The following is a 27935-nucleotide window of genomic DNA, read 5'->3' as shown; positions in this document are numbered from 1 at the left end:
GGTTGGAGGCGGTTTAATACTGTGGTGATAAAATAAAGTACTTATATAAATAGCAATAACGTAAATACACATAAACGAGTCGACATGAGATTTGTACAATGAAAAAAGTGTTTAAAACTTGAGTATTTTATAATACCTGGACTGGTACTTGAAGCGTGATACTGATCATCTTACCTTCATGTAATAAAAATGATTTTCCGATGCAGTGCCCTGTCTGAGGCCAGCTGACACTCCTGTAGTTCAATCATAAATTACTATAGACGTGCTAATAAGCAACGTGTTAACAATTTCTCACCATGGTTGTTTATCGTATTCGCGATCACAATGGAACATCCGTGAACACCTCATATTAAATGTCAAAATATTTACGTTTCGCGACGTATAATCCTGCTGCCAATCACATATTTGAATTTCACCGGTGTAAATATGGAAAATATTCCAAAACTGCTATTTTTATTTATTTATTTATTATGTATCACGCTATTTATTGGGTTTAGCCGGCGGTTGGCAAGTCGAATGTCAAGAAAAGCAGTCGCTATGGTAATTTATTTTTCACTTTTTTGTATTAGATACTCCTTACTATTTTGCAAGTGCAATATATTGTAAACGCCAATTTTTCGGCAATGAACTGTATTTATTTACGAGGAAAATAAAAAACAAACCGACACGAGCGTTGACTTAGAGATTACACACGCGTTGACTTATGACTGCAATAACTTAAGCATGTTCATTATTGTTCATTGTGATCGCTCAAATGCTTAGCATGTTTTTGAGCACGTCGATAATCATTTGTAATTGCGCTGCTGCTGCTTGTTCTGGGTCGCGATTCCAGGACTTTTACGACTTCCAGGCCAACGTTAACCATTGGACACGAGGTCTGATGATGATGACGATTATTTTTATTTTGATTAGTTTTTTTTCCTCTTCAATATAGGTTTAATGTATACGCTTATTGAAAGTCAATACATGTATATATATATATATTTATATAAATAAACAAAAGAACACAAATAGATAGTCAGTTTTCAATAAATAAAAATATTTTTAAAAAATCAAATAAACTAATACAAATAAAATAATACTATTAGTTACATATACTGCTATCTTCCATGTACTCATTAAGTCCATACTAGGCCTTTTTTGAAGTACGCTTTTTATGAAAATTTCGAACTTATTGTCCGTCATAATTAGGACATTATCGGGTATTCTATTGTAGAAGCTTACGCAGTGCCCCACAAACGATGAGCTTACCTTACTTAGCTTCAATTTCAGGATTACTAATTTGCCCTTATTTCTAGTATTACGATTATCGCTATTTTTTTGAAAGAGAGATATATTTTTACGCACAAACATAATATTATCATAAATATACTGACTTTAAACAGTCATCAATTTAATTTCTTTAAAAATATTTCTTAAAGGATCGCGAAAATTTAAATTGTAAATACTTCTCACTGCCTTCTTTTGCAAAACAAAAACTGCGGAAATATCGGCAGCCCGACCCCACACTAAAATGCCATAAGACATAATAGTAGCAAAAATAGACTATATTAAATTTTTCTACTGACATTTCTCGGTGGAACTGCATTTTAATTACAATAATAAAAATACTTTATAGTTTTATTCCAATTTCATTTATAATTTCCATCGACAGCTATGTCTACCAAGTACCAACCAGCGGCCCCTGTTATAGTTTTAATTAAATTTAAATATATGTAATTCTAATTTATTTTCATAATAAAACTTCATAAAATTGTATATTTTACAGCAGTTTTTATTATATACATTCACACAAAGCTTATTTTCTTATAATTGTTATTACCTTATACTTAAATGATTTTAATTAAAATTATTTTCTTTGCATAATTATATAAAATCATGATTTAGAACCCCTGCTTGCACTTGTTTATAACATATAAATTTGTTTAGTCTCCCACCAGTCTGACGATGTCACGACAAAACCCGGTCACCGGAAAAAAAAATATAAAATAATTATAAATAAAAGTGGAATAAAACTATAAAGTATTTTTATTATTATAATTAAAATAGACTATTCAAATTCGCAAAAATTTGCAAAGATTCGCAAACAACTTTCGTACTAATATTTTTAGCATAAAAATTGGGAATCACAAAGAAATTGTTTCAAATATGAATGCTTAGTTATAATCATTTATCAAAATACTATTTTCTCACATTATGATAATATGTTTGGATAGACTCTCTCGCTGCACTTATTTGTATTTGAATTATCTTAAATTATGACCCCGGTTTCTTTTTCTATTCACACTGCCTAAGGTCAATTCTATTATGATTTATGAAGAAAGTGACTGTGAAAGTTAAGCTATATTCAGAATTTACCTCGTTAAGTAACAATATTTACTGTGAAACAATTATTTATATTCCAGTAGCTCAATCACAGATATTTTTCACGTCGATAAAAAAACCTTAATTAACCAACTTGACCGATCACAGTGGAAGTGGATTAGTTTATCGTGTTCACGTGGTCAAATACCAAACGTCAAAGTCAACGCAAGTCGAGTTTAGTATGATCTGTACGTGTTCAGTTTGTTTTGCAAATTGCAAGGTTTTCTTTCTAAAAGAACTTTATTACAAAAGTATTTCATTTAAATACGAAAATGTTTAGCTTATTTTTTTTCGTCTTAATAATTAATTTACTACAATATTATACACGATACACGACATTGTCGTCATAATATTATGTACCGTGTTTAACTGATGTTTCATTTTATTTCGGTCTCAAATTGAGTTTAAAAAATATAAATAACATGAAAAATTACACTTACACTTACAATTACACCATTGTAAAACAAAGTTGTTTGGAGTATTTTCCATTATTTATTAAATATAATATTTAAACGGCGCCATTAATCGAAATTTGGAAAACGTTATAATAATATACGCATAATGCAGAATTGTAGCAATATTAAAAAATATAATTATCCCCGATCGGTAAATTTTAGTCAATGATCCATAGGAATCGCTAAAACGATAAACAAACACGGTGATAAACTTTTATAGCGTCGGTCATAACCGACGAATGCGGCTACTACGATTGAGTTGCAGATTGTTTAAAATCACCAGCAAAAATAATATAGTTTCGAAACACTACTGTTTCTTTATTGAGACGTAGGTACTTCTATCAATTAACCATCTGTTTATTGTAGCAGTATTTTGAATTCGTCCAAATGTTTGTAGACAATTCAACTCCCTGGGGAGCTGTTTATATTAACATATTACAACACAGATAAATAACATTTAAGAAAAGGTAATATAGAAGTCTAGGCATCTACAGGGCTTATGACCTGTCAATGGCTGGTTTAAGTGGCCACTTTACACGCTGTGTAACATTCACCATTCTGCCTATATTTGAACATCTATATTCCTTCAATTCTTTCATCTGTTGATGTTTGTGAAGTTAAAGATCTGAAACCTTTATTCTTATAGACTTATGGTACTCAGGTACTCGAAATAAATTCGATTGGCTTTTGATGGACTTCAGTTGCATGGGTGGTTTAAAAATGCTGTTACTCATCAATTTACGAAAGTCCCATACAATTCTGAAGACAAATGATTCGAGTTAAAGGTGGAGGAAAGCTGATTACCATCCTTCGTAAATGAATATATTCGATACACCTAAATAAATTCAGAAGTCGAAGCAATATATTTCAATACAGCCTTGTTTGTCTAGTTCAGTAATTGCGATTGTGGGCAGGTTGCCAGCGATTGAAACTGCCTCTCGAATAACTTTAATCTTGTAACTATAAGATTTCTACAGATAAGTGTAGTGTATTACGTACTTGCTCGTAACAATGGCCAGTTCTAATTACCTGCAAGCAGTGAAAAACAACTGCTTAACGTAACCGAATTCACAATTTTTTTGCGATACGCTAATTACGAAAGTCATTGTCTAATTAGAAAACCAACAACGCCTCAGAAATACGATTATCATCATCAAACACTCATCAGCATCTGATGGTACATAGGGCACTGCATTGGAAAGTATATGCAGCGTATCTCGATCATGTGTTACAGGAAGGTATGGTGATATATAAGTTTTGCGCTTTAGATGTCAATTTAGAGCCCCGATTACAATGGAAAGTTATGATTTTTTATCTACAAAGCAAACTTAAGTGTTCTGTATGAAAAGCAGAATATACATACATTTTTTTATTCTAAACATGTTCAATTATAGGTAACCGAGGAAGATACTTTAAATATTCACGCAAATATACTCATTTTCTTTTTTTTATGTTTGAAGCACTAACTTTGTAGTTATTCATTACAATAAAATAAATAAAACAACTTTGTTTTTAACCACAATTTTTTTTTTCTACCGACCGGTTTCAAAGCAAATGAGCTTCTTTGTCAAGGTTAACGTAACTAATGAATTCTTTCCTACTTATATTTATCATTTTTAATAAATACTTCACGTGGAGCCAATAAATTAAGTCTTTTTTTTTCTCAAAAGTGTGGTAATTTGATATGATTATTTTCGAAGCAAGACAGGAGTGGACTAAAAGAAATATTGTTTATTTGGTTATTAATTAATTTTTTCTTGTAATTAATCGATTTTTTAATTCCAAGATTTCTAAGTTGTCTAACTTTAATAATTTATTTTCAACATAAAATAATTTTAATTCAGTGTCTTTATTAAAGTTTTCAGATGGTTTTCGAATTCAGAAAAAAATGTTACTATTAAAGCATCTTAAGTGTTCTTTTACTCTTATATTAATGTTTCTTTTAGTTTTTCCAATGTAGATTAAATCGCAAATTGGTTAAAAACAAAGTTGTTTTATTTAGTTTATTATACTCATTTTCGTTCACAAATATAGGTTTATCATTATTGACAGTCGAAGATAACTCTGTTAACTTCCCATTGTAATCTGAGCCCTGGGACAGTGAATTATTGTAGTGTAAAAGCACCAAACCAATATTTAATTTTGGTTCTCCCAGGAATCGAAACATTAAAATAATAAAATAACAGAATCAGGAAAAAGTGTATAATACAATATATTTAGGACTCAATATAACTTAGTATTATAGTAACAAGCAGTGTCGTAGCTCGTAGCTAGGGTCATGAGAGCGCCTGGCAAGATTTGAGTTTTGTGTCCTTGCACCTTCTCAGTAAATTCATGCTCCTCCCTTCACTCCCCCCTTTTTTCTCTCACAAGACAAAACATTAAAAATATACATATAATCAATGTGAGTTAGTGTTAGAGACTAAAATCGTGTGTCCAACAATTATGGTAAAGGTGTGTAGTGGGATTTGCATGTTAGTGTAATTAGTTTCCTTACGAAGAGACGAGTATGTCTCTTAAAGGGAAGACATAGAAAAGTCGGTAAGTGGTTACATACAACTATTAACTAATATTAAATAAAAATATATTTTTGTGAAAACCGCGTTTGAAATAAATAATTTCCACACGTTCATTGGATTTTAATTCTACTTTATTTTTTTCAAATATACAAGAGAGTAAATTGTGACGCGTTTCGTCTTGTTAGGAAATTTTCAAACTAACTTAACAAATAAAAAATATATTATTTATATTTATGTAATATTATGTATTCTTAGTTCTTATGTATATAATTTATATGTATAAAATAATGATTATTAATTTCTCACATTTGATTAACTATGCATTTATAATGAAGTAATTGCAGTTTTTTTTGGTATTGTTATATTAGTACAGAACAACTAATACTTTAAAAAATAAATCTTCATCTTAGAACAGGCTGAGCCATGTTAGATGTAGACTGTTCTAACCAGAGAACGCTCCGTATTAATTTTCTATTCATTAGTTTTATATAGATTCTCTGGTATTAAATATGCATACTTATATTTATGCAATAAATTTATTTAAAAAAATGCAATCAGAAAAAAATGTAATTGGCGATTTTGAATGAATCCGTTTTTAATTATTTGTTTCCCGCCTTTCCGATAGCATTAATTTGTTTTGTTTTTTATAGCGCTCACTTGTCTTTCGATCGATTCACTTTCATTGGCGGATAATTCCAAGGTCGTTTATTCGCCGTGATCTGGTGCTAGTTAAACTCATACAAGAAACAAAATGGTAGCATTGAAATAATACAACCATTATCGGTACCTGTGGCAATTATTTATCGGTAGAGATATCCAATTTGTTGTACTTGTGTTTTTAATTAATTTTGTTATCTTAACGGGGCAATGCAATTCGATACAAAAGTGAAATTAAGCAACGGTATTTAAAATGTGACTTTTCGCTGCAATACTGCGGCAAGGCTGACCACCAAAAGGCAGGATTGTGGAGTGATGTGTTGGGGATCCATCTGGGGCGTATCCTATGTTTATCCTTTTGAGGATTGGAGGCGGTGTGAAGAAATACTTCGTCCCGGAGGAGGAAAATTAAGAGTGGACTGTATGGTTGAAAGGGAAGGTTACGCAACTCCACTGACCTGCTGTTTTGTTGAGGCGTGGCGTGATGCTGGAACCTGGTGTAGAAGCTGGCGGTCTCGCGACGCTGGCACAGCTTGTGTTTGGAGCTTGCGGTCTGGGTGGCGTTGGCACAGCTCTGTTGTTGTGGTTTGTGCTGATAGCACTTCACTGGTTTGATGTTTATTCTTTTGAAATTGGTTTGGTACTGACGTTTCAATGTGTTTGACCGGCACTCACACGAGTGATTATTGTTACATGGTTCTGCGCTAGGAAAATAGGAAGGACGGGTAGGTAGATACACATTGAGAGGAATATAGGCGAGGGAGTCCGAGCAAACCTTATTTTATTTTATTAGTGTACACAGATGCCTTTTATTTATTTATTTATTAATTTACACGCCCTACGGGCGTTTACATATATTAGAAATTACATTCAAGTGCAGCAGTGAAACATAAGTATGTAAATTTAGTTAAAATTAAAGATAACATAAGAAAAGCTAAAAGATACAATAATAAGTATAAATCAGGAAATGTACCAACATAGGTATAGGGTACATAGAAAAATATTTAATTAATTTTACATATGAAAACATACACACATACATATACATACATATAAGTTTATACATTATTATAGAGATACATGAGAAAACAAAATAGTAAATAAAGAACAATATTGAGAAATTTTATACAAATTAATTTATAACCTTTTGAATACTTAACCTATATTTATATAAAGACAGACGAAATATATCAACATAAACATAAACACATAACCATCAAACATAACGTTAAATTACAAAAATATAAAACATACATAAAACTATAGTTTTACATATTACACTGTTTTTAAAATGATGTTAACATTATTTTTAATTTTTATTTTATTTTATTTTATTAACGTAAACGGCAAATCTGCCTTTGACAAAAATTTATAATAATAACATATTTGGCTTAATATATATATTTTTTAAAAACATAGATTTCCTTTTACCCAAGATTCATTAAAAAAAATTATGCAATATTTATAAAAAAAATAACCTAAAACATATTCAGTAGAAAGTTTAAACAATTCAAGAATAAATGTAAAAAACAAATTAAATAATATAATATTTAAAAGTAATATAACAAGAAAATCATAAATACTGTTTCATACAGCTGGGCAAAGTGATCAAAAAATTGTATATATTATGAAATAAATAAATATGGGCTATGTATAGCGTGTGAGCTCGCCAATATATGAGAGTAAAAATTTTATTGTCTTTGAATTTCCTAGAGTTTTAACCATCGAAAAAAAAGAAGATTGCAAATAAAATCCACAGACAATGGAAATTTGATGTGTATTATTTTAATAGATTGTTTATAACAGAAAAATACATAGAGAAATATGCATTTTTATTTTTTGTAATAAAAACAGTCTAGTAAATTCGAATAAATAAAAATACGCTTATATTAACAATATTAATTAAAATGCAAAAAAACATTGAATACTTGAAAAATAAATACTATTGAGTGTTACAAACATAATTTAAAAAACGGATAGCGATTAAAAGTAAAAACTATCTTTAGTTTAATTCTTATAGCGATAAATACATAAACATTATAAAACAGGAGTTATACAAATACAAAAATAATATTGTAACTAGGTGGCTACCTACACGGTTAAATTTCGAAACACCACGCAATTTCTTATCTTGGCTACGCTATGTAAAATGAAAAAAAATATTTAAATTAATAATTTCATCACATCATGAAGTCGCCCCTGGGTAGCGCCTGCTAACGTCAATCAACAAAAACATCCTCGTTTTAATTACAATATTTCGGCTACGCCATAAATCTCTTTTTTTAAATAATTTCTCACGTCACAAAGTCGCCCCTGGGTAGCGCCTGCTAACGTCAATCAACAAAAACATCCTCGTTTTAATTACAATATTTCGGCTACGCCATGAATCTCTTTTTTTAAATAATTTCTCACGTCACAAAGTCGCCCCTGGGTAGCGCCTGCTAACGTCAATCAACAAAAACATCCTCGTTTTTATAACAGTATTTCGGCTACGCCATGAATTTCTTATAAAAAATGTCAAATTGTCATAAAGCCACTCTCTGAGTGTCGCTACTGACATCATTTACAAAAACATAATTATTTGTGCTTTTTTCAGGTACGCAACATTTTTTTTAAATACACCTACCTAACCGATAAAATACTATTAGTAATTAAACCAAGGTGTGCTTTAAAGTTCCGTATGGCCAAATAATATTCTTTATTATTAGAATATTATTGACATGTAGTTCAAGCATTGCTGCATTCACGTTGCTTTACTTCTGAGAGCTCAACTGCTATGTTTTTCTATGGTTATGTTAATGTCATCTGTCATGTATTGGCGAGCTCACAGGCTATACTTACGCCATAAATATAATTACCATTCACCATCTTTGAAAAAGTTCAAAAGGTTTGTTCTATAGGAACAATACCCTACACCAAATATATAAGATACGTGGGAATAACTATTGCCGAGTTCGTGAAGTCGTTTAATACGGCATTACAAGTATACACTGTCCGTGAATTGTTTCTACAAAACGGTGGCACCTGTCTAGTCATTCTTCTAGGCACCCTGCAGTTGATGAGAGATAACAGTTCAGGGCAATCCCATATTGAATTTACAATTTTGTTATTGTTGTTCAATTATTGTTTTGTATTATAGTATAATACTATGCGATACATTATACATGATAAAAACGTCTCGAATGATTTTGCTGAGTATTTCTCTAAAAATGTGTTTCAAATGTTACTGAAAATCGATAAATAAATATCTGAAGAGCTCCCCCACAGCTTATACTTACTTAAAGCAAAATTATTTGAAATCATCAATATCGTAAGGCTAATGAAAAACTCGAAAGCACCAGGAGCTGATCAAACTAGAATGGCTGATATTGAAAAACATGTCAATATTCTAGGACCGATTGTAATGCATTTAATAAATAAAATTATACCTCAGGGCGAAATTCCACTGAAATTGAAATGCAGTATAATTAGACATTGAAATTAAAATGCAGTTAATCCAAAGTTTTGCTAATTACGTTAATAATGAACTAAATAATAGAAAACTCGTATTAATATCATTTATTGATTTTCCTAAAGCTTTTGATACTATATATCGTTGTAAATTATTGAAATGTTTAAATATAATCGGAATAAGAGAACCAGCGGCCTGAAATTTGGACACGTCATTTAAAATGCCATTTTAAGGTTAACATTGATATTTTCTAGTAAAATTTGAATCGACCTCTACTCGATAAAAACTCAAGCTTTATATGGATGCCTAGTGCGGCCCCGACATATTGCCCGTAATCAACTGTCATTATCAACGGTAAACATACTTTAATTCACAAATTTATCTCCTAAATTGAGAAAAAATAGTATCTGAAGTAAATATGTTGATATAAGGAAAGTTTTTAAGCAACATAACACACGTGTCGGGTTAATAAATGCCAAAAATCAATGTAAATCATAGGAACATATTCTAAATCAATTACCTCTGAAAACTGACTCTTTTAACACCTTTGACGCTCCTACTGCTGCAACCAAACATACTGCAATTTACCATAGTCGATTTTTATTTATTATAACGTAAATATCCAAGTTATTTACAAACAAAACCAACCACAGCTACAAAAGCATCCGATCGAACCGTTATGTTTATGTTGTAAAATAAAACAAAGCGGCCACCAATTTGTTGCTAAGCAACAAACCAACATCGCTTGCGTTTTATTAAACATAGTGATAGGGCTTCTCTATAAGTTTACGCATTATTACTCTGAGGTTCGAACATCGTAAAATAATACAGTGGTTGGAGGTATATTATAAAATCGTATAATGCCTGAACAATAGAATTGTTCTTGATAATGAGAAATTGCGCTATGTTTAAATAATAATATACAATATTCTTCAATGTTTGAATATTATGAAATTGTACACAGTACACATGTAATCACAGTTTATATCGATGGTCCTGTTTATTGGACAGACAAGCCTGAAAAAATGGCATTTTAGTATGCAGGTTTATGTTATTAATTATTGTTTCACATCCAACCGTTACATTTGTGACTAGAAATTTCATATTTTTCTATTTGCCATTAATTTGGTAGACGAAGTGCAAAAAAACTTGTTTATTGCGTAGATAAACGTGTACATAATGATCTGTAAACCGGTAATCCGGAAAATCCTATTATTATTTACAATTTTTTAAAATGGGAATTGCTTGTTTTTTTGCCTTCCCGATCATTTACAAGACATAAATATATGCTGCAAAAAGTATGTTCCTTCCAACTGCTTTAACTATAGTGTGTTGATCTGGAAGGTAGACGGCTGGGGCCATGTTACGGAACTTCTCCGCATTTGCTTAATGAAGATGAAACCACAAAAAAAGCATTCAAAAGAATCCGGACATTAATAGACCTTCCGTCTCACTTAGACAGTGTTCGGTATTTTGTGTCCTTTTCAATAATTACCTTTTTACTATTTTTATTATGTATGATATTACGTCACATTTTTGACTAATTATTTATTTGTTGACCTGGCAAATTGGAAGATAGAATTAATGCAGGCGCCGTGGCGCAGTTGGTTAGACGGCCAACTGTGAAACTGGCGTCGCGGGTTCGATTCCCGCCAGTTGCAAGAAAAAAATCCAAGAAAGATTTTTTTCTCAATTGTCTGAGTGTTGTGGTTTATTTTTTATTACCTCCTTCCATATTCCCTCTATCCCACTTTGTATAAAATTTTATGTAAAAAATAAAATTAAGTGTAACGAAATATTAACAAAGGCCTATGATGAGTCTATATGAGTAAAATAAGAGTTTTCGAGTAGTATAAGCGTTTCCAAGATGGCCGTGAAGACGTTGAAGATGACAAACGGCCCGGACGCCCCAGCATATCAACAACCGATGAAAAATGAATGAAATGGTTATGAACGATCACCGAATCACAATCAGAGATATCGCTGATGATTTTGACATATCCATTGGGTCATGCCATCAATTTTTTTCGAATGTTTTGGGTTCGAAACGCGTGGCAGCAACATTTGTTCCTAAATTTTTGAATTTCTAATAAAAACAGCGGCGAATGGAAGTTGATCAGGTGTCACGAAATGAAGGCAACGACGATGCAGAATTACTGAAACGCGTTATGACAGGTGACGAAACATGGGTTCCCGGATATGACGTTGAAACTAAGGCTCAATCGTCCCACTGGAGGCATTCTGGATGGCCAAGACGAAAATCGCCGAGCATGCCGAACACGTCTAACCTTAGCGGCTGCCACAGACAAAGTAAATAATAAATACAGTTGAAAATTTTAGCATACTTTAAGATCATGTATACCAACATTATGAAAATTGTCAAACGGACTCTAAACCAGCGAAATTAAAAAATTCCCGTTATTTTCTGTACACACCTCGTATGTTTTGATAAGCCAAAGTCAGAATTTAGTGCACCTGATTCAATTAAATTTATACAAGTCTCGTATTATTCAACTCAATTTCAATAATGAATCAGTTTTTTTTAGAAAGTACAAGAATAAAATTAATTGTCTAATTAGAGCAGAATACCAATAAGTGTTTTGCAGTCTATCTTATGTCGAATGTAATAATAAGGACGCATGTCGAGATTACGGGACGTAAACGGGATGTTTAACATGCATTTAATCATTGTTTTTAAAATAGATCAGTCAATGAAAAGCGCTTCTTCATTTTTCTGTTCTAGCCGTGTTTAAAAAAAAATATTATTCGTTTATCATTAATTATTGTAGCATACTTATTGAATTATACTTCGATTTAACAAAACGACATCACTGTAAAATAATATTGTGCATGTATTGATCGTGTTAACTTTAATAGCAGAAGCGATAACGGATATTAAATAAGTTTTGATTTAATTTTCAACCGTTAACAATTCTCGACTGCGATAAAAAATAATAAAACATTATTTATACATACGTATTTAAAAATGCAATGTTGTAATTGCGCATAACCAAAATTAGAAATCATATTTAACATTGGTAGGTATTTTTTATACTTTGGTTTTAAATCTTATTTTTCACACCATACTTCATTATTTCTTTTTGTGAAAAATAATTTGAACATTGTTTAAACGACTTGAGGTTCTTTTGAATCTATATCTTTTTGTATTTAATTATTCTCTTCGTCTTGGCAAAGTAGGACGTCGACTGGATTAGCTTGCTCGAATTCTAGAAAGATCTAGGTAGAATATGTTCTTTGAGTACAGTTGTATACCCCTATTTTATTGCAATATTTTGAGTTTGTCCAAATATTTTTGGCAAAGGACTGGATTTTTTTTCTTTTTTTCATGATTTTGGAGTTACTAAAATGAACAAAAAAAAGTGTTTTTACAAAAAAAATGTTTAACAATATTGTGATCAAAACAAATGTTTAATTTATTTTTAATACAGAATGTTTATTGCGGATACTGAGAAAAAAATCAATTTCAGTTACGCAGCTTTTGTAAAAAAATCTCTCAAATCACAACAGAGATGGAGAACATTATATTATGCGGATACTGGGAAAAAAATCAATTCCAGTTACGCAGCTTTTGTAAAAAAAATCTCTCAAATCACAACAGAGATGAAGAACACTTCAGAGAAGGAAATATGAATGTAAAGGCATTTTAAAGGCTTATGACTGGTTTCTCATTAGCTGGTGTCAGGCGTTGCCTAGTATGTGAAATAATTAATTTACATGAATTCCTTCGAAAAAAAAAGTTTTTGGCCCTTTCGCTTCATTAAAATCTTCTTTAAAAAACAGCTGGAAGAATTTAAGAAATATGGATGTTCAAACATCCGAACACAAGCAAAATTGTGAACGTTACACAGTGAGTAAAGTGGCCTGTGAACCAGAAAATGCAAGGAATACCATTTTTCCTTCTCAAAAATGCTTTTCCTTATTGTTTTAATTTAAAAACTATTTTATTGTTATCAATAAATGTATTTTTAATCAGTTATATTTAAAATTGTGAGTTTGTGTACTGATTTTTCTATATGAAAATTCATTTTAAATGTAATAAAAAAAGTGTGTTCAGTTTAATTCAAATTTATTTACATTTTTCATCAGTGACCGGGATTTATCGCGACAGTCTTATATTAAAAAAATTAAATGCTTCATACATTAAAATATAAAAAATAAGCTGAAAAAGCAAATGAGTTCATATCTCATTTATAAAACTTGAAACTTTTTTTTCTGACGATTTCTAATTCACAGAAATATTTTTTAAATTTATTGATTGATTACATTTCACATACACGTAAATTTTGTTTAGTTTTTTAAGTAGAATAAAAGTTAGTAGGTAGTTGTAGAAACAAAAATATTAAATCCATAATGGTTTATCATAATGCCTCGTTGATTTAATCATCAAAACTATTACCTAATTTACATATTCACCAGTATCGTAAATATATTGCACTTGACAGACACCTTGACTCGATAAAAAGGAAAAAAACATTACTAATAGTAAATATATTAATGAAAAGTAAAATTGAAACCAAGTCAGTATTTTAAATGTGTAATTTTGAAATTCGCACATACATATTTGTACGTTTCAGAAGCCGAAAAACTGGTTTCGCTTATTCTTGACTGCGCAGAAGTTATTGCATAAAAGTCGCTACTAGTGTGTCGTTTTTTCTCTGTACCGTTATATAACTATTAATAACAACTGTCATGCGATAATAAATAGCTATCGACAGATGTATCGACGTAGTTAAGTCGGACGTTCCATATAAACGTTTGTCACAAAATTTTGTCTATATTACGTGAATAACTACGATATCAAACTTCGTACAAATATGTTTGATTGGAAGAAAAATGTTATAAGTGAAAATTCTTGATTAAAGTTTATTGTAATTTATTATAGAAATGATAGACAAGTGATACTTCACAAATTTGGAATAACTAGTGACTGGTTTCATCACTTTCGTGACATCGTCGAGTAAAAAAAGGAAGAAAAATTGATGTTTTTTATTAGTTATTCAACGTCCTTAAGATAAATATTTTGATTTCAGTGATCACTTTACACACCGTATTTCTGGATTTATTTTACACATTCTGCGTTGGTTTGGGCATGTAGAGTGAATGGACAGCGAATAATTGGCTAAAAGATTAACAATGAGAATGTTGATGGATGCAGATATCCAGGACCGAAGACCAAAAAAGACATAGCTTGACCAAATCCAGCAAATATTTAGAGGTGGACATGTCAAAAGTCAGAATAATCGGCGCGCGTGCATAAGAATGTATGTATAAATGTAGAGGAAGCGAGATCTCTAAGTAAAGACAGAGTGACAAGGCGTTCTATCATCTCTCCTTACCTTATAGTAAAATCGGCTTGATGGTTTCATTGTTTGAATTATTTTGATAAATAAATCTACAGTTAAATTCAGATTTCTCTTGTTTTAATTCTAAGTTCTTTTTAACTAATAATATCACGATGGTACATGGTAAAAATTATTATACATACTAATTAAAAAATATATTTAAAAAATATTTTACATACAATTTCTTGTTTAATATAGATTTTGTAAATTTATTTTATTCTGTATTTATTTAAATTTAATTTTAGGATATTTTTATCCTACCTACAGAATTGAAATGTTGGTAGGTTCAAAACTTGTTAAAACACATTCTTCGAATATAAATAGATTGATACACAATTAATCTACCTCAATATTAGGTGCTGAATACTATTTTCAATTTATGTTCCATATACCATTATAATAACAATATGTAAAAAAATATTGAATCGATAAAAATGCAGATGTGTATAGACATTCATGATCGCACCGCTGTGCTGGCTTGGGCGTTTGGTTTATGGATCTGTTGCTTGTAATATTGTGACATATCAGCTTAATCATGGGGATTGGATATTTGATAATCACAAATCGTCACGCCATAGGATTTAGATTGTAGAATCGATATATTTAAATTATTATATGCATGGGTCGTTCTGTATATATATATACAGGTGTTCTTTAAACCCTGTCACATCCGAAACCATGATGATCAGTATGGGCAAGAAGATATATTGGCATATTAAAAAAATATTTAGAACGAAGAAAATTTGTAAAAATAAAATATTAAAAAGAACAAATGGATGCTTACTTCTGCAGGAGAGAAGCGAAGGGGGCGCGGCCGCGCGGTTAACGGCGTGTCAGACTCCCCCCTACCCCCTCCTCGTTTCTTCCCTGCAGAAGTTAGCAACCATTAAAAAAAAAAAAAAAAATATTATTAATATTCGCTCTAAAAAATATTTTGATGTGCCAATATGTCTTCTTGCTCATACTGATCACCATGGTTTCGGATGTGACAGGGTTTAAAGAACACCCTGTATATTATTTTGTTGTGTATTATTTTAGGTTGTGTTGTAAACATTTCATATGCCAATCTGTTTGTTCAAAATTGCATGTACGATTTTGAAAATAATCATAACTAAATCATTTGGGTTTAAGCGCGTATTATAAACCTTGCTCTATCGGAATTCATATTCCACTTCTTAAGTTATTTACAGCTAGATGAAAATGCCTTCTGCATTGCAATAGTTGGGTAAATAATAATGAATAAACAATTAGTATTATTGATAATAATATAATATTTTTATTTTAGCTCGGGGCGGGTAGGGCAATACCCAACCATTACTATTATGAATTATACCATTATTAAAATAAAATAAAGAAAAACATTATTAGTATGAAATTAAAACAGAAATAAAAAAAATTAAAACAAGTGCTTTTAAAATAAAATAAATCAAAAAGGGTTTAAAGACATTAGAACTAAAAAGTAAAGTAGCATTATCTAAATTAAAATGTATTTCATAGATTTCCACGGCATAGATTCCCAGTAATGTTCCACCCAGTGACTTCCATGAATGATAGCGATTCCCAGTAGGCTGATTATAATATTTAAGATTTTCCCCAGCCTTTCTGTGAGGTCTGCTATCTGGCATTGCAAAAGTCTATCCCATGAGCAAGTCTAGCAGTAGCAAACATCCCACTTGCGTTACAATGCCGGGAAAACGTGTGTAGGGCTCGATAATATACTTTTTAATATTTTTTATGAATGTATTTTTTTGTTTTTTTTTTTACAATATACATACGAGGTAAAACAGAGTATACAAAAGAGGATAATTAGAGAGCAATGAAATACATATTAATAGTTAAAATAGTAAACAAAAATCCCACAAAGGCATGGCCTGTTCGTGGGTATACAAGAGATGTTTGTGAATTTTTGCTCGTATAATAAATAGACAAGTATAATATTTTTGGGTAATATAAGAAAGAGATAATGAAATTATTTTGTAAAAGATTATAAGGTACTTTTTTATTTTATAGTAATTAAAAAGGAAATAAAAAATATATAAATAGAAACCATAAAAATATTACTTATTATTAAAGGACAACAAAATATATCTTGGTAGCTTACTTTCATATCCCTTACACTGCGTTAAAGATGTATAGGTGCATTAAGAAAATATAAAATAAACAATATTCGTTTAAAAATATGATACCCAAATCAAACATAATCAGCGCATATTAATTTAATAAAATTAAAAATATCAACTAAATTGTGCAGTTTTCATAAAAATAAGCAAAATGGGTAACTTAATATTACTTTTTTTCATGCAATTAATTTTGTTCATTTTAAAATTATTTAACGGTTATTTTTTTGGAACAACTGGCCCTGAAGAATGTATTTTTACATTTAAATCAAGTTGGTTAATTTTTATTTGCAGGACAGTGACGGCCGTCAAAATGGCGTCGTCAGCAATTCAAAATGGCGTTTACCAAATGGCCTTGGTCTTCTTATTCTTTACTCAAGTCCTGGCCATGGACAACTTGAGGGTGGCCTTCGAGTGGAAGCAGATGGACTTCGCCTTCCCTGATGAAGATGCGAGAGAAGAAGCCATCAGGACGGGAGAATTCATTCCAGAGAATAATATTCCGGTTGGTTTGGAAGTGTTTGAAGACCGACTATTCGTCACAGTACCGAGGTGGAAAGATGGTGTCCCCGCGTCACTCGCATATGTGTCTTTGCTAAGTAAGTTTCTAAGTAATTTATCAATCTTTTACTTAAATCGACATCCTAACAGAGTAAGAGATTTCTGTACGGAGTTATCATCTTTGCAAAAATTGACTCGTCCAGGTTTTTTGTTCTATTTCATTCACACAACTCTATTATTTATTCGTCCGGACATAGAATAAAATATAAAAATAATGGTTATATATTGTCGCCGTTCAGGCAAAAGTCACAAATAAAAAAAAAACATTTTGAGAAATACCAATTCGAAAGTTTGGAGACCGGGGAAAAATCATATTTTTACGTTTAGGAGGTTTTATGTACACAACATAATTTATTCATGTGTTTTTAATAAATTCCTTCAATAACATTTTCTGTCTGATACATTGTAAAATCTCTGGGAGGTTTTAACTAAGTAAGGTGGCAACATTTTTGATAAGTGACTTTTGCTTGTTTATAATCTGGACAATGAGGGCTATAAAAGTTAGTAAAATGAAGAAAATATTAGGAATAATCATCATAATGTCGCTAAAAATTAATTTCTATTTAAATAAACATTTTTAAGCATATTTTTTATTTATTTATTAGTATGTTATAATATAAAGTCACATAGTAAAAAAACAAAAAAAATGGATTTACCCAACTTTTTAAAAACTAACCTTAATGACGTTTGCCTCTCAAGAAACATAATTTTACACTTCAAATGACATATTTAATTAAAAACTGTCATTTTTAGGGTTCGTGACTTTATCCTGAACGGCGACGACATAATTAACATAATTTTATCTTGAAATATTAATTTATTATACTTTAAATCAAAGCATAAGGATAAGTTAATTGGTTAACAAATACGAAAAAAAACTTTTAAGCTATGCATTTAGCATCTACCCGAACCTTCAGAAATATATAGAAATACACGTATTGTGAATGGTCTAATCCAGTGTTTCCCAGCCTTCTTTCATTTCATTCATTTATTCAGATATTTAGAACATTACAGAAAAAAGACCCAATACATTCTAAATACAATAAGAGATCACAAATGACAGTAGATAGTTATGTTATTAAAATATTATAACAAAATGTAAAAAGAAGAATTAAAAGTTAGAAAGTGCTTTCCTAAGGGAAGGCCCACTGTCGTGAAGTATTTCGACATCCGAGGCGATGCGAATATGTAGCAAGATTGCTCTACCAACCGGCATAACCATTGCCAGGTTGGTTTTGCATCGTGGTAGGTAAAACAATCGATGCTGTCTTTGTCGAAGATAGTTATCAGGTACGAACAGACCTACATCCATCAGAATTTCTGAGTTATGTATGCGACCACCAATCACGCAAAATAATGCTTTAAAATGAATAGCCTTCTTTTTCCACTTTTTGTCTACACATCGACCACTTATAAACACTAACACAATGTTTGTTTAACAGTCAACAATTTAATTTCGAATTTTAAGCTACGATTGGAGAGAGAAACTATAATTCACGCCCAGCCGGTACGGAGGCTGAGCGCTACACATTCCACCAAATAAGATGAGGGAAAGGGTAATAATAATTTTCTGGCATTCAAAGTAATATTAGGATATTTTGTGATAGTTTCTTCGCAAATCCATGTCATTATTCCTACACAGTTCCTGCACAGTTTCTGTGTTTTTAAATAATTATTGAAATTGTAACGGGTTTCATTATATTTTAAGTACAAATTGGCGTACATTTCAATTTTTTTACATCTCAGGCATTTTTTTGTATGACCGATAAGTATTCCCCTTTATATTCCCCTTTATATGTGGAATGCCGACGTGTCCATCTCTGAAGCGTGGTGCCCCACCTCCGAGACGTTATGCCCCACCGGTGGGGCGTACGCTCCACCTTGGGAAACACTGGTCTAATCGCTAAAACAACGCTCATTTGTTGACTTCGTGTCAATGTATTTTTCCCAACAGTCACCAATAGTGTCAGTGAACTTTGTGGGTTTTTGAATATAAGGTCATTATGACAATGGACCATAGTGAGACTCTTTAGCGCAGCTGACATGAAATTGAGTACAGTTACTTTGAACTAAATTTTTAAAAAAAACCATAGAGAAAAATAATACAAATTGAACAAATCGTCGGTGTACTGATAAAATCCTTTAAATGAAAAAAACAATAGAAAACGAGGCAAAAATGGAGTTACGAGTATATGTAATTTTTCGAGTATAAAAATAATAACTTTTCGAGTATAAAAATTATAAATAAATCCTTCGATGTTTAGCTTCGAAGTGAGCATGTATGAAGTAAACTCGCCTTCCACACAGTAGCCAGGCTCTTTATAGGCTTGGGCTTGGAGGGCGAGAACTATTCACGGTGACCCGTCACAATAGATCTTCACAGGTCGCAGTGACGTCAGGAGCTTGCATAGCACTGGCCCCCACCATAAAGAATAAGAGCATGTATAAAAACCGACGAAATTTACCTTCTTTTTTTTTTTTTTTAAATCCCTTCTTTTTAAATAATGTAAAGGATCTAAGATAATTTCATGAGTATGTATTACGTTCAAAATATGTTAAAAATACTTTTGTCGAGTCAAAAATTCAAACTGATTTTTCTATGAATAAGATTCTCAATAATGCATTTAGATGAATTAATCAGCATTCCGACGAAATTTGTAATTAGTAATAAAATAAAATAAATAAGTTGACACTTTTACACACTAAGTTTGCAGGACTAATAACCGGTTTCATCGCTCTCGCGACATCATCAGACTAGTATGGTTTTCAAGGAATTTTCACTTTAAAATGGGCTGCGAAATTTTAGTATTTTGTAAAAGTAGTAGGTATTTTAGTGAATATATTTTAAAGAGATAATTACATATTTAAATAATAAATGATAAAAACGAAACCCATAAATGATCCATAAAACTATGTGGGGTAAAGCGTAAACCTGTCATTTACTATATTTTTTTAAATATAAAATATAGTGAAGATCTATCAAGTAATTTCATTGACTAATTTGAATGTTTTCAACCATTTTCTTAAAAAAAATATGCATTTATACGATTTAGCTAGGCACCCGATATTTCATTAAAAATCTTAACGAAACAGTTATTTGCAAAGGTAAAAAAACAAATACATACAAGGAAAAATGCAAAACTAAATTTATGCAGACGATATTGAATTTAATTGCTTGTCCCAACTTAATACAGGACTTTTAGTCCCATGGAATTGGGACTTGTGTCTCAAATAATGTGTAATAAGCTGCTTTTAAGTAAATAAATAAATAAAAACTCTCATCAATTGTGAGATGGTTATTAAGGCAATTTTCTACATATGATACCTCACTAAATAAACGAATTTTGAGTACAGTATAGATAAAATGCTTAAAGTAAAACTAATAAAAGGGGCGTTTTCAAGTAGTTGTAATTAACTGTGTTAAAAAATGGGAACCAGTAGCTCAATCACAAATAACTATCGACGTGCTAATAAGCGACGTGATAACAATTTCTCACCATGATTGTTTATCATATTCGCGATATGTGATACGCGAATGGAACATCCGTAAACACCTAATATTGAATGTCAAAATATTTACGTTTCGCGACGCATAATCCTGCTGCGCAATCACATATTTGAATTTCACCGGTGCAAATATGGAAAAGATTCCAAAACTGCTTTTATTTATTAATTTATTATTCATCATGCAATTAATTGCATTCAGCCGGCAGTTGGCAAGACAAATGTTAAAAAAAGCAGTAGCCATAGTAATTGTAATTTAATTTTAATTTTTTCGTGTTAGATACTCCTTACTATTTTCCAAATGCAATATATTGTATTATTTTTTATAGTAAACGCCGATTTTTCGCCAGTGAATATTTATTTACGAGGAAAACAAAAAACAAACCGACACAAGCGTTGACTTAGAGATCACACACGCGTTGACTTATGACTGTGATAACTTAAGCATGTTCATTATTGTTTATTGTGAACGCTCAAATGCTTAACATGTTTTTAAGCACGTCGATAGTTATTAGTGATTGAGCTACAGGTTGTTCATAGTTGACCTGGGAGAAAACCTTTGACCAGTAGTCCGCGATGTATAACGGCAGTTTCGACAGTTTTTCTTTTGTTTTACATGATTATTTATCTGATGATGTATACCCGAATACGCCAAGCGTTCATGAGTTTAAAAATAATGATTATTTATGTAGATGTATCTCAGTGGCAAATGGTGATTTTATTTACAGGTAAGCTATAAAAAAAACATATATTTGTACCTGCATAGGAGGTTCATAATATAATGTAAGTAATATATACTAAAGATTGATATTTTTCTGTGGTTCTGTGTGATACAACAACTCTCATCCATTAAATTAACTCAAACGATGTAATTTCGTGATATTTTATATCATATAGATATATTATCCATTTATCATCATTATTATTCATTAAAAAATAAATAAAAAATACCACTATGAATTCAGTCGATATTAGGTATTCAATTGAAATGTCAACTGGGCGATTTGTTCTAGTAATTAATAGTTCTAAAAACGGCCGCGTGGAGCGCTATATGTCCTGCAGTATGACGCATGAAAGTAATTATGGTCTTATGTCAAAAGTACCTTCTCAAAGAAAAATAGTCCTTAAAAAACAATGTTTGAAATACTGTTTTCCAAATCAAGAATCTTCAAATAATTTGTGTAATCTCCAAGTTTAATCTAGGAGAAAAAACTCGCACTGGACATTCGAAATATAGTATACTTGTTTGTATGAAAAAATAATCTGGAAAAATCGGCTAGTTTCTTGGCTCACCGCAGGCGCTGGGCGCGTTTTATTAAAATTCATATTTATATTAGGATAAAAATACAAACGGTGGAAATGATTTAAAATAAATGGTAATTATTTATTTGTTTTTCTGTAAATAAAGTTACAATAAAACATTATAATGGTCAGTCAAATATAATGGTAAACTGCGCATAATCGCTTCTATACACGGTTCGCCCCTGATGTATCTGTAGTTAGCCTTAGTTTGTATTTAATGCAATGAAAACAAACGTGGATATTGTTTTTAGAAATATTACTGTTTTTTGTTTTTTATTTTTAAATTTCGTTGTCAGGAATTAGCAAATCGTATGGATGTTGATTGTATTCATAAATGGTTCTGTAAAACCGATACGCTGCAGTCTGTTGGACCTAATAAGTAATTTAAATTCTCGGAAGCGGCGTGTACCCGCGCTGTTATATTCTCTCGTCCTGTCAGGCGTCACCTAAAGAGGTTCGCAAACCAATAATACATACTCAAATTATTGTTAACGTGGGTGGGAGTGTTACTAAAATAGTATTGCAAAGTTATTCATGGAGATGACAGAATGGCGAAGCGGTCATTTGAAAATATCCATCCTGATTTGATAAATCAAAGATTGCAAGTGAGATAGACAATAAAATAATACAGTACTCAGTTATTATTTATTAATTAAACATACTTAAATAATTAGAGTACATTTATCATAGCTTAATTACATAAAAATCTACTCTTAGGTCAGCATTTGATTCAGGAAGAGGAAAACTTGTCGAAATCCGGCGCTCCCCAAACACTAGATTTGGAGATCGTGCTTTTGCCGCCGCCGGCCCCTCTGCCTGGAACCAATTGCCTTCAAACTTACGAATCATCGACAGTCCCAGTTAGTTCAGATCCCAACTAAAATCCCACTTCTTTAAACTATCATACCCTCAATTTTAAATCTGGAAATATAATATATCACTTAAGTTTAGTTAGAATGTAAGTTTAGATATACAATTGTAAAGCGCCCTTGCTGTGATTTTTTACAAAAATGGCGCTATATAAATCAGCCAAATAAATAAATAATCTAAAACAATGACAAAACAACGGGATAAATTATGGTTTAAAGGTTTCAAACTCGTCACTTTGCAATAACTTATCATTAAATACAAAGAAAAATGAATTAAATTTGCTTTACCCAATAAATATCGAACAGATTAATATGTTGATAAATTACAACAGAGATGCAGAACAGTTTTGTGAAGGAAATATGGAAGTCTAGGCGTTTCAAACCTGTCATTAGCTTGATTGACACACCAACTCAAAATATTGTACAAATTAAAAATATTGAGACTAATATGTTATTAGGTGATAATAGATTGTATTTGGTGGATGTGACCATATTTCCTGGCATGACCACTGACTTTGAATTGCAGTAGGATTTCATTGACATTACTAATGAAATAAAATCAGTGTGTCTATGCTATCCAGTTGAATAATTATTTTTGAAGAAGACCCCAAAATTTATAACGGTGGCACCCCGGAGGATCTTGTGAAAAACAATGATGATTTTCATAAATAGTCACACAAAATTATGTTTCGGTGTTTGTTCTCCGTTGTCAATATGAAAAGAATTTTCAAGTCGTCACTAAAAGGTGTTCATAGCGTTACAAAACAAAGGAAGAGGAAAACTTGTCGAAATCCGGCGCTCCCCAAACACTAGATTTGGAGATCGTGCTTTTGCCGCCGCCGGCCCCTCTGCCTGGAACCAATTGCCTTCAAACTTACGAATCATCGACAGTCCCAGTTAGTTCAGATCCCAACTAAAATCCCACTTCTTTAAACTATCATACCCTCAATTTTAAATCTGGAAATATAATATATCACTTAAGTTTAGTTAGAATGTAAGTTTAGATATACAATTGTAAAGCGCCCTTGCTGTGATTTTTTACAAAAATGGCGCTATATAAATCAGCCAAATAAATAAATAATCTAAAACAATGACAAAACAACGGGATAAATTATGGTTTAAAGGTTTCAAACTCGTCACTTTGCAATAACTTATCATTAAATACAAAGAAAAATGAATTAAATTTGCTTTACCCAATAAATATCGAACAGATTAATATGTTGATAAATTACAACAGAGATGCAGAACAGTTTTGTGAAGGAAATATGGAAGTCTAGGCGTTTCAAACCTGTCATTAGCTTGATTGACACACCAACTCAAAATATTGTACAAATTAAAAATATTGAGACTAATATGTTATTAGGTGATAATAGATTGTATTTGGTGGATGTGACCATATTTCCTGGCATGACCACTGACTTTGAATTGCAGTAGGATTTCATTGACATTACTAATGAAATAAAATCAGTGTGTCTATGCTATCCAGTTGAATAATTATTTTTGAAGAAGACCCCAAAATTTATAACGGTGGCACCCCGGAGGATCTTGTGAAAAACAATGATGATTTTCATAAATAGTCACACAAAATTATGTTTCGGTGTTTGTTCTCCGTTGTCAATATGAAAAGAATTTTCAAGTCGTCACTAAAAGGTGTTCATAGCGTTACAAAACAAATCATGTGTTTGTAATAAATTGTAAACATGTTCGAGAGATGTGCATTGTGAGTCTGTTTGAATAGATGTATGAGTATTCAAAGTAAACTAAAGGTGAACCGAGAGTATGCAGATATTATTCTCATTAGATGTCAATGTTTGACTCTTATATTTTCAGATGAAGATGACGAATCTCAAAAAAATGTTTGCGCAAACAACGTACATATGGAGTATGTGTAAACAGTGTGTTTTTTAAACACCGAATTGAAATTTCCGCTGAGTCGTCGATAATTTAAAAGTGTTGAACAGACAGTTTATTACTCAACCCGTACTGCATTAATAAGTTAATTATATAATATGTAAATTATTTTACTGTATTTTTTTTTCATGATTCTTCGGATAACAATATAATTTATAATTTCAGATGCAAGTACGACAGAAGCAGCCTCACCGAAGCTCATCCCGTATCCAAACTGGGCCGCTCACAAGGCCGATGCAGACAGCACCCGAGAGCTGGTCTCCCCCTTCAGGATTCGCGCTGATCGTTGCGGAAGATTGTGGACCCTGGACAGTGGACTCACGGATATTCTAAACACGACGAAAGCCCTGACGCCACCGCAGATAATCGTGTATGATCTTCGCACTGATCAGCTTTTAAGAAAATTCACCATTCCAAGTGATCAAATAAACCCTAAATCCATGTTCGCAAACATCGCCGTGGAAGACACATCTTGCGAGGACAGCTTCGCGTATGCTGCCGATCTCGGATCACCCGGCTTAGTCGTTTACTCGTGGCGGTCTGAATCTTCGTGGAGAATCAAACATCACTATTTCCACCCTGATCCTCTTTCGGGAGATTTCACCGTCACAGGAATCAACTTCCAGTGGGAGGACGCTCTATTTGGGCTTGGTTTGTCAGCTCCGGGTGCTGATGGATTCAGCACTTTGTACTTCCACCCTCTAGCTAGTACTAACGAGTTTTCCGTATCGACCAGAATCCTCAGAAACCAAAGCCTGGCCGAAGAAAGTTTCGACGAGTTCAAACTGCTCGGCAACCGTGGACCGAACGCGCAATCCAGCGTGGAGTTTGTAGACAAAAATACCGGCGTACTCTTTTACGCTTTGGTCAATTTAAATGCCGTGGCTTGCTGGAAAACCAGTAATAAGGCTTATACAATCGAGTCTCAGGGTAGAATATACATGAGTAACGTAACGATGGTGTTTCCTAATGATGTTAAAGTAGATGATAAGGGAAACCTTTGGGTGTTGTCTGATAGACTCCCGACTTTCATGTACTCTAAGTTAGATTATGAAGATGTCAACTTTAGGATTTTGACTGCTTCCGTCAAGGACGCTATTAAAGGCACAGCTTGCGATTCCAACCTCAGCATAGATCTTTTCAACAAATTTACAAACATCTTTAATACGGCTGACAAGTCCAAATCGAGTACTCCTCCAACCACTGCGGGATCCTCATCGTCCTTCGTTTATTCCCTCGGTTTGGTTGTTTTCCAATTTCTGGTCCATCTTTACGTTTTTAAAATGCACTGAGAGTGTAAAGGAGTGTAAAACAATATGCCATGTTCAATATCCATTAGGATTATGTGAGAATGACTTCGAGTCCGTTACCAATAGTGTTTTAAGAATAAACTATATCTCTTTTTTTATCATAAAATGATATTCATCATATTTAGGCTGAGCATCAGCGCTCTGGTGATTCCTATTTTTTTAACAGCATACAGCCGAAAAAGTAAAACGCGAAAGGAAAGACTTTGTGGAAAATATAAGTTATTCAGTATTAACACATGAAATAGCAACGACGTTATAGAACTTTTCGAAAACCTAACGACTATATAAATAATTATTTACATACGATCTGATATGTGCTGGAATAAAAACACTAGTTTAATTATTTAGAAACCTTAGTTTTACTCGATATTTTTTTGAAGAAATGGTGTTTACATCTAATAATTTTCATCCGATCTTTATATTGTACGATAGCTGTTTCTATGCCTCAGGTTAAATGTACTCGTAATCAAACAATGTTTTTTGTTTAAATATAATTAAATATTTGATTACACTTCGAGGTACAAGTTAGTCAGTTCAAAAATTAAATGTTTGAATGTGTTGTCATATTTCCTTTTTACCTTTAAAAAAAAAACATGTATCTACTAATTAGGCTATTTAACTTTTAGTTATATCAATCCTTTTCCGTGGTTATCAATACCCTAAAAAAGAAAATGAAATAAAAGTAATTAAAAAAAAGATTAGTAAAATAAAAAACGATTGTTTAAGATTTTATGAAATTAATTGATTACCTATTTCCTAAGCTGGTCGAATAAACAAAATAATTAAAGATACAAAAACTTTGCATATAATACTATTTTTTAACTAGTAAGTTTAGGGTTTTTTCTTTGGTTAAGTTTAAAAAAAGCACAAATTAAAAGTGACAATAGATAAAAGTTATTTTCGATTTGACTTATCATTTTATTTTCGTAATATTTAATTGGTTATGTTGAAGGTGTTTATTTATAAACCTTACTATCGATTGTAATACTATTTAAACATCATCACTTACAGTCATCAAAAGCTGGATCTACAGAAAGCGAAATTTTGCATTAAAATTGCATTTAAAGAAATGCCAATAATAAAATTGTCAGACACAGCTTTCAGATTTTCTTATCACAATAATTATTTGAACAGTCACAGAACCGTCAGAAAATTATGGAAAATGTATTTATTTATTTGGCCTTTTGTACAAATACGCGACATGTGGCAATTTCCAACCAGCCCATAAAATAAATGACCACACCTTAAAAGCTACTCTGTTAATACATTGTTACCGATATTTCACACCTCATGATATAAAATGTGTTTCTATATATTGTCACAGTTGACTAAGAGTCAAAAGTTAACACAGATTATAATATCGTTCAATAGGTTTCATATTGATTGACTTTTAAAAAATAATCATTTGAATGAATTTAATGGGATCAAGTAGGATCATAAATTAAAACAGCATTTTTTTATAGTTTTTCATGGGTAACATATTGCACCGTGAGTGTAAAACTAAAATAAGTGTAAATTTCTCATATTTGAGATTAAAATACAATACAATAAC

General features: G+C 31.5%; 1 protein-coding gene across 2 annotated transcripts in view; it reads left to right on the top strand.

Moving 5' to 3' along the window:
* yellow-b (L-dopachrome tautomerase yellow-b) overlaps positions 1-27148 on the top strand; it is a 75907-nt gene extending 48759 nt beyond the window's left edge. For both annotated transcript variants that reach the window (XM_088234891.1, XM_088234892.1), the window contains 2 exons: positions 17221-17525; positions 25239-27148. In XM_088234891.1, coding sequence (XP_088091017.1) covers positions 17240-17525; positions 25239-26365 — 1413 coding nt within the window. In that variant the 5' untranslated portion in view covers positions 17221-17239 and the 3' untranslated portion in view covers positions 26366-27148. The remainder of the gene's footprint in view (positions 1-17220; positions 17526-25238) is intronic.
* Positions 27149-27935: the final 787 nt, after the last annotated feature.

The sequence above is a fragment of the Micrasema longulum genome, unplaced genomic scaffold, assembly GCF_059751315.1.
Source record: "Micrasema longulum isolate JH-2025_06_02 unplaced genomic scaffold, ASM5975131v1 h1tg001298l, whole genome shotgun sequence".
NCBI classification, from domain to species: Eukaryota; Metazoa; Arthropoda; class Insecta; order Trichoptera; family Brachycentridae; genus Micrasema; species Micrasema longulum.
This window is presented reverse-complemented; position numbering and strand designations above follow the sequence as displayed.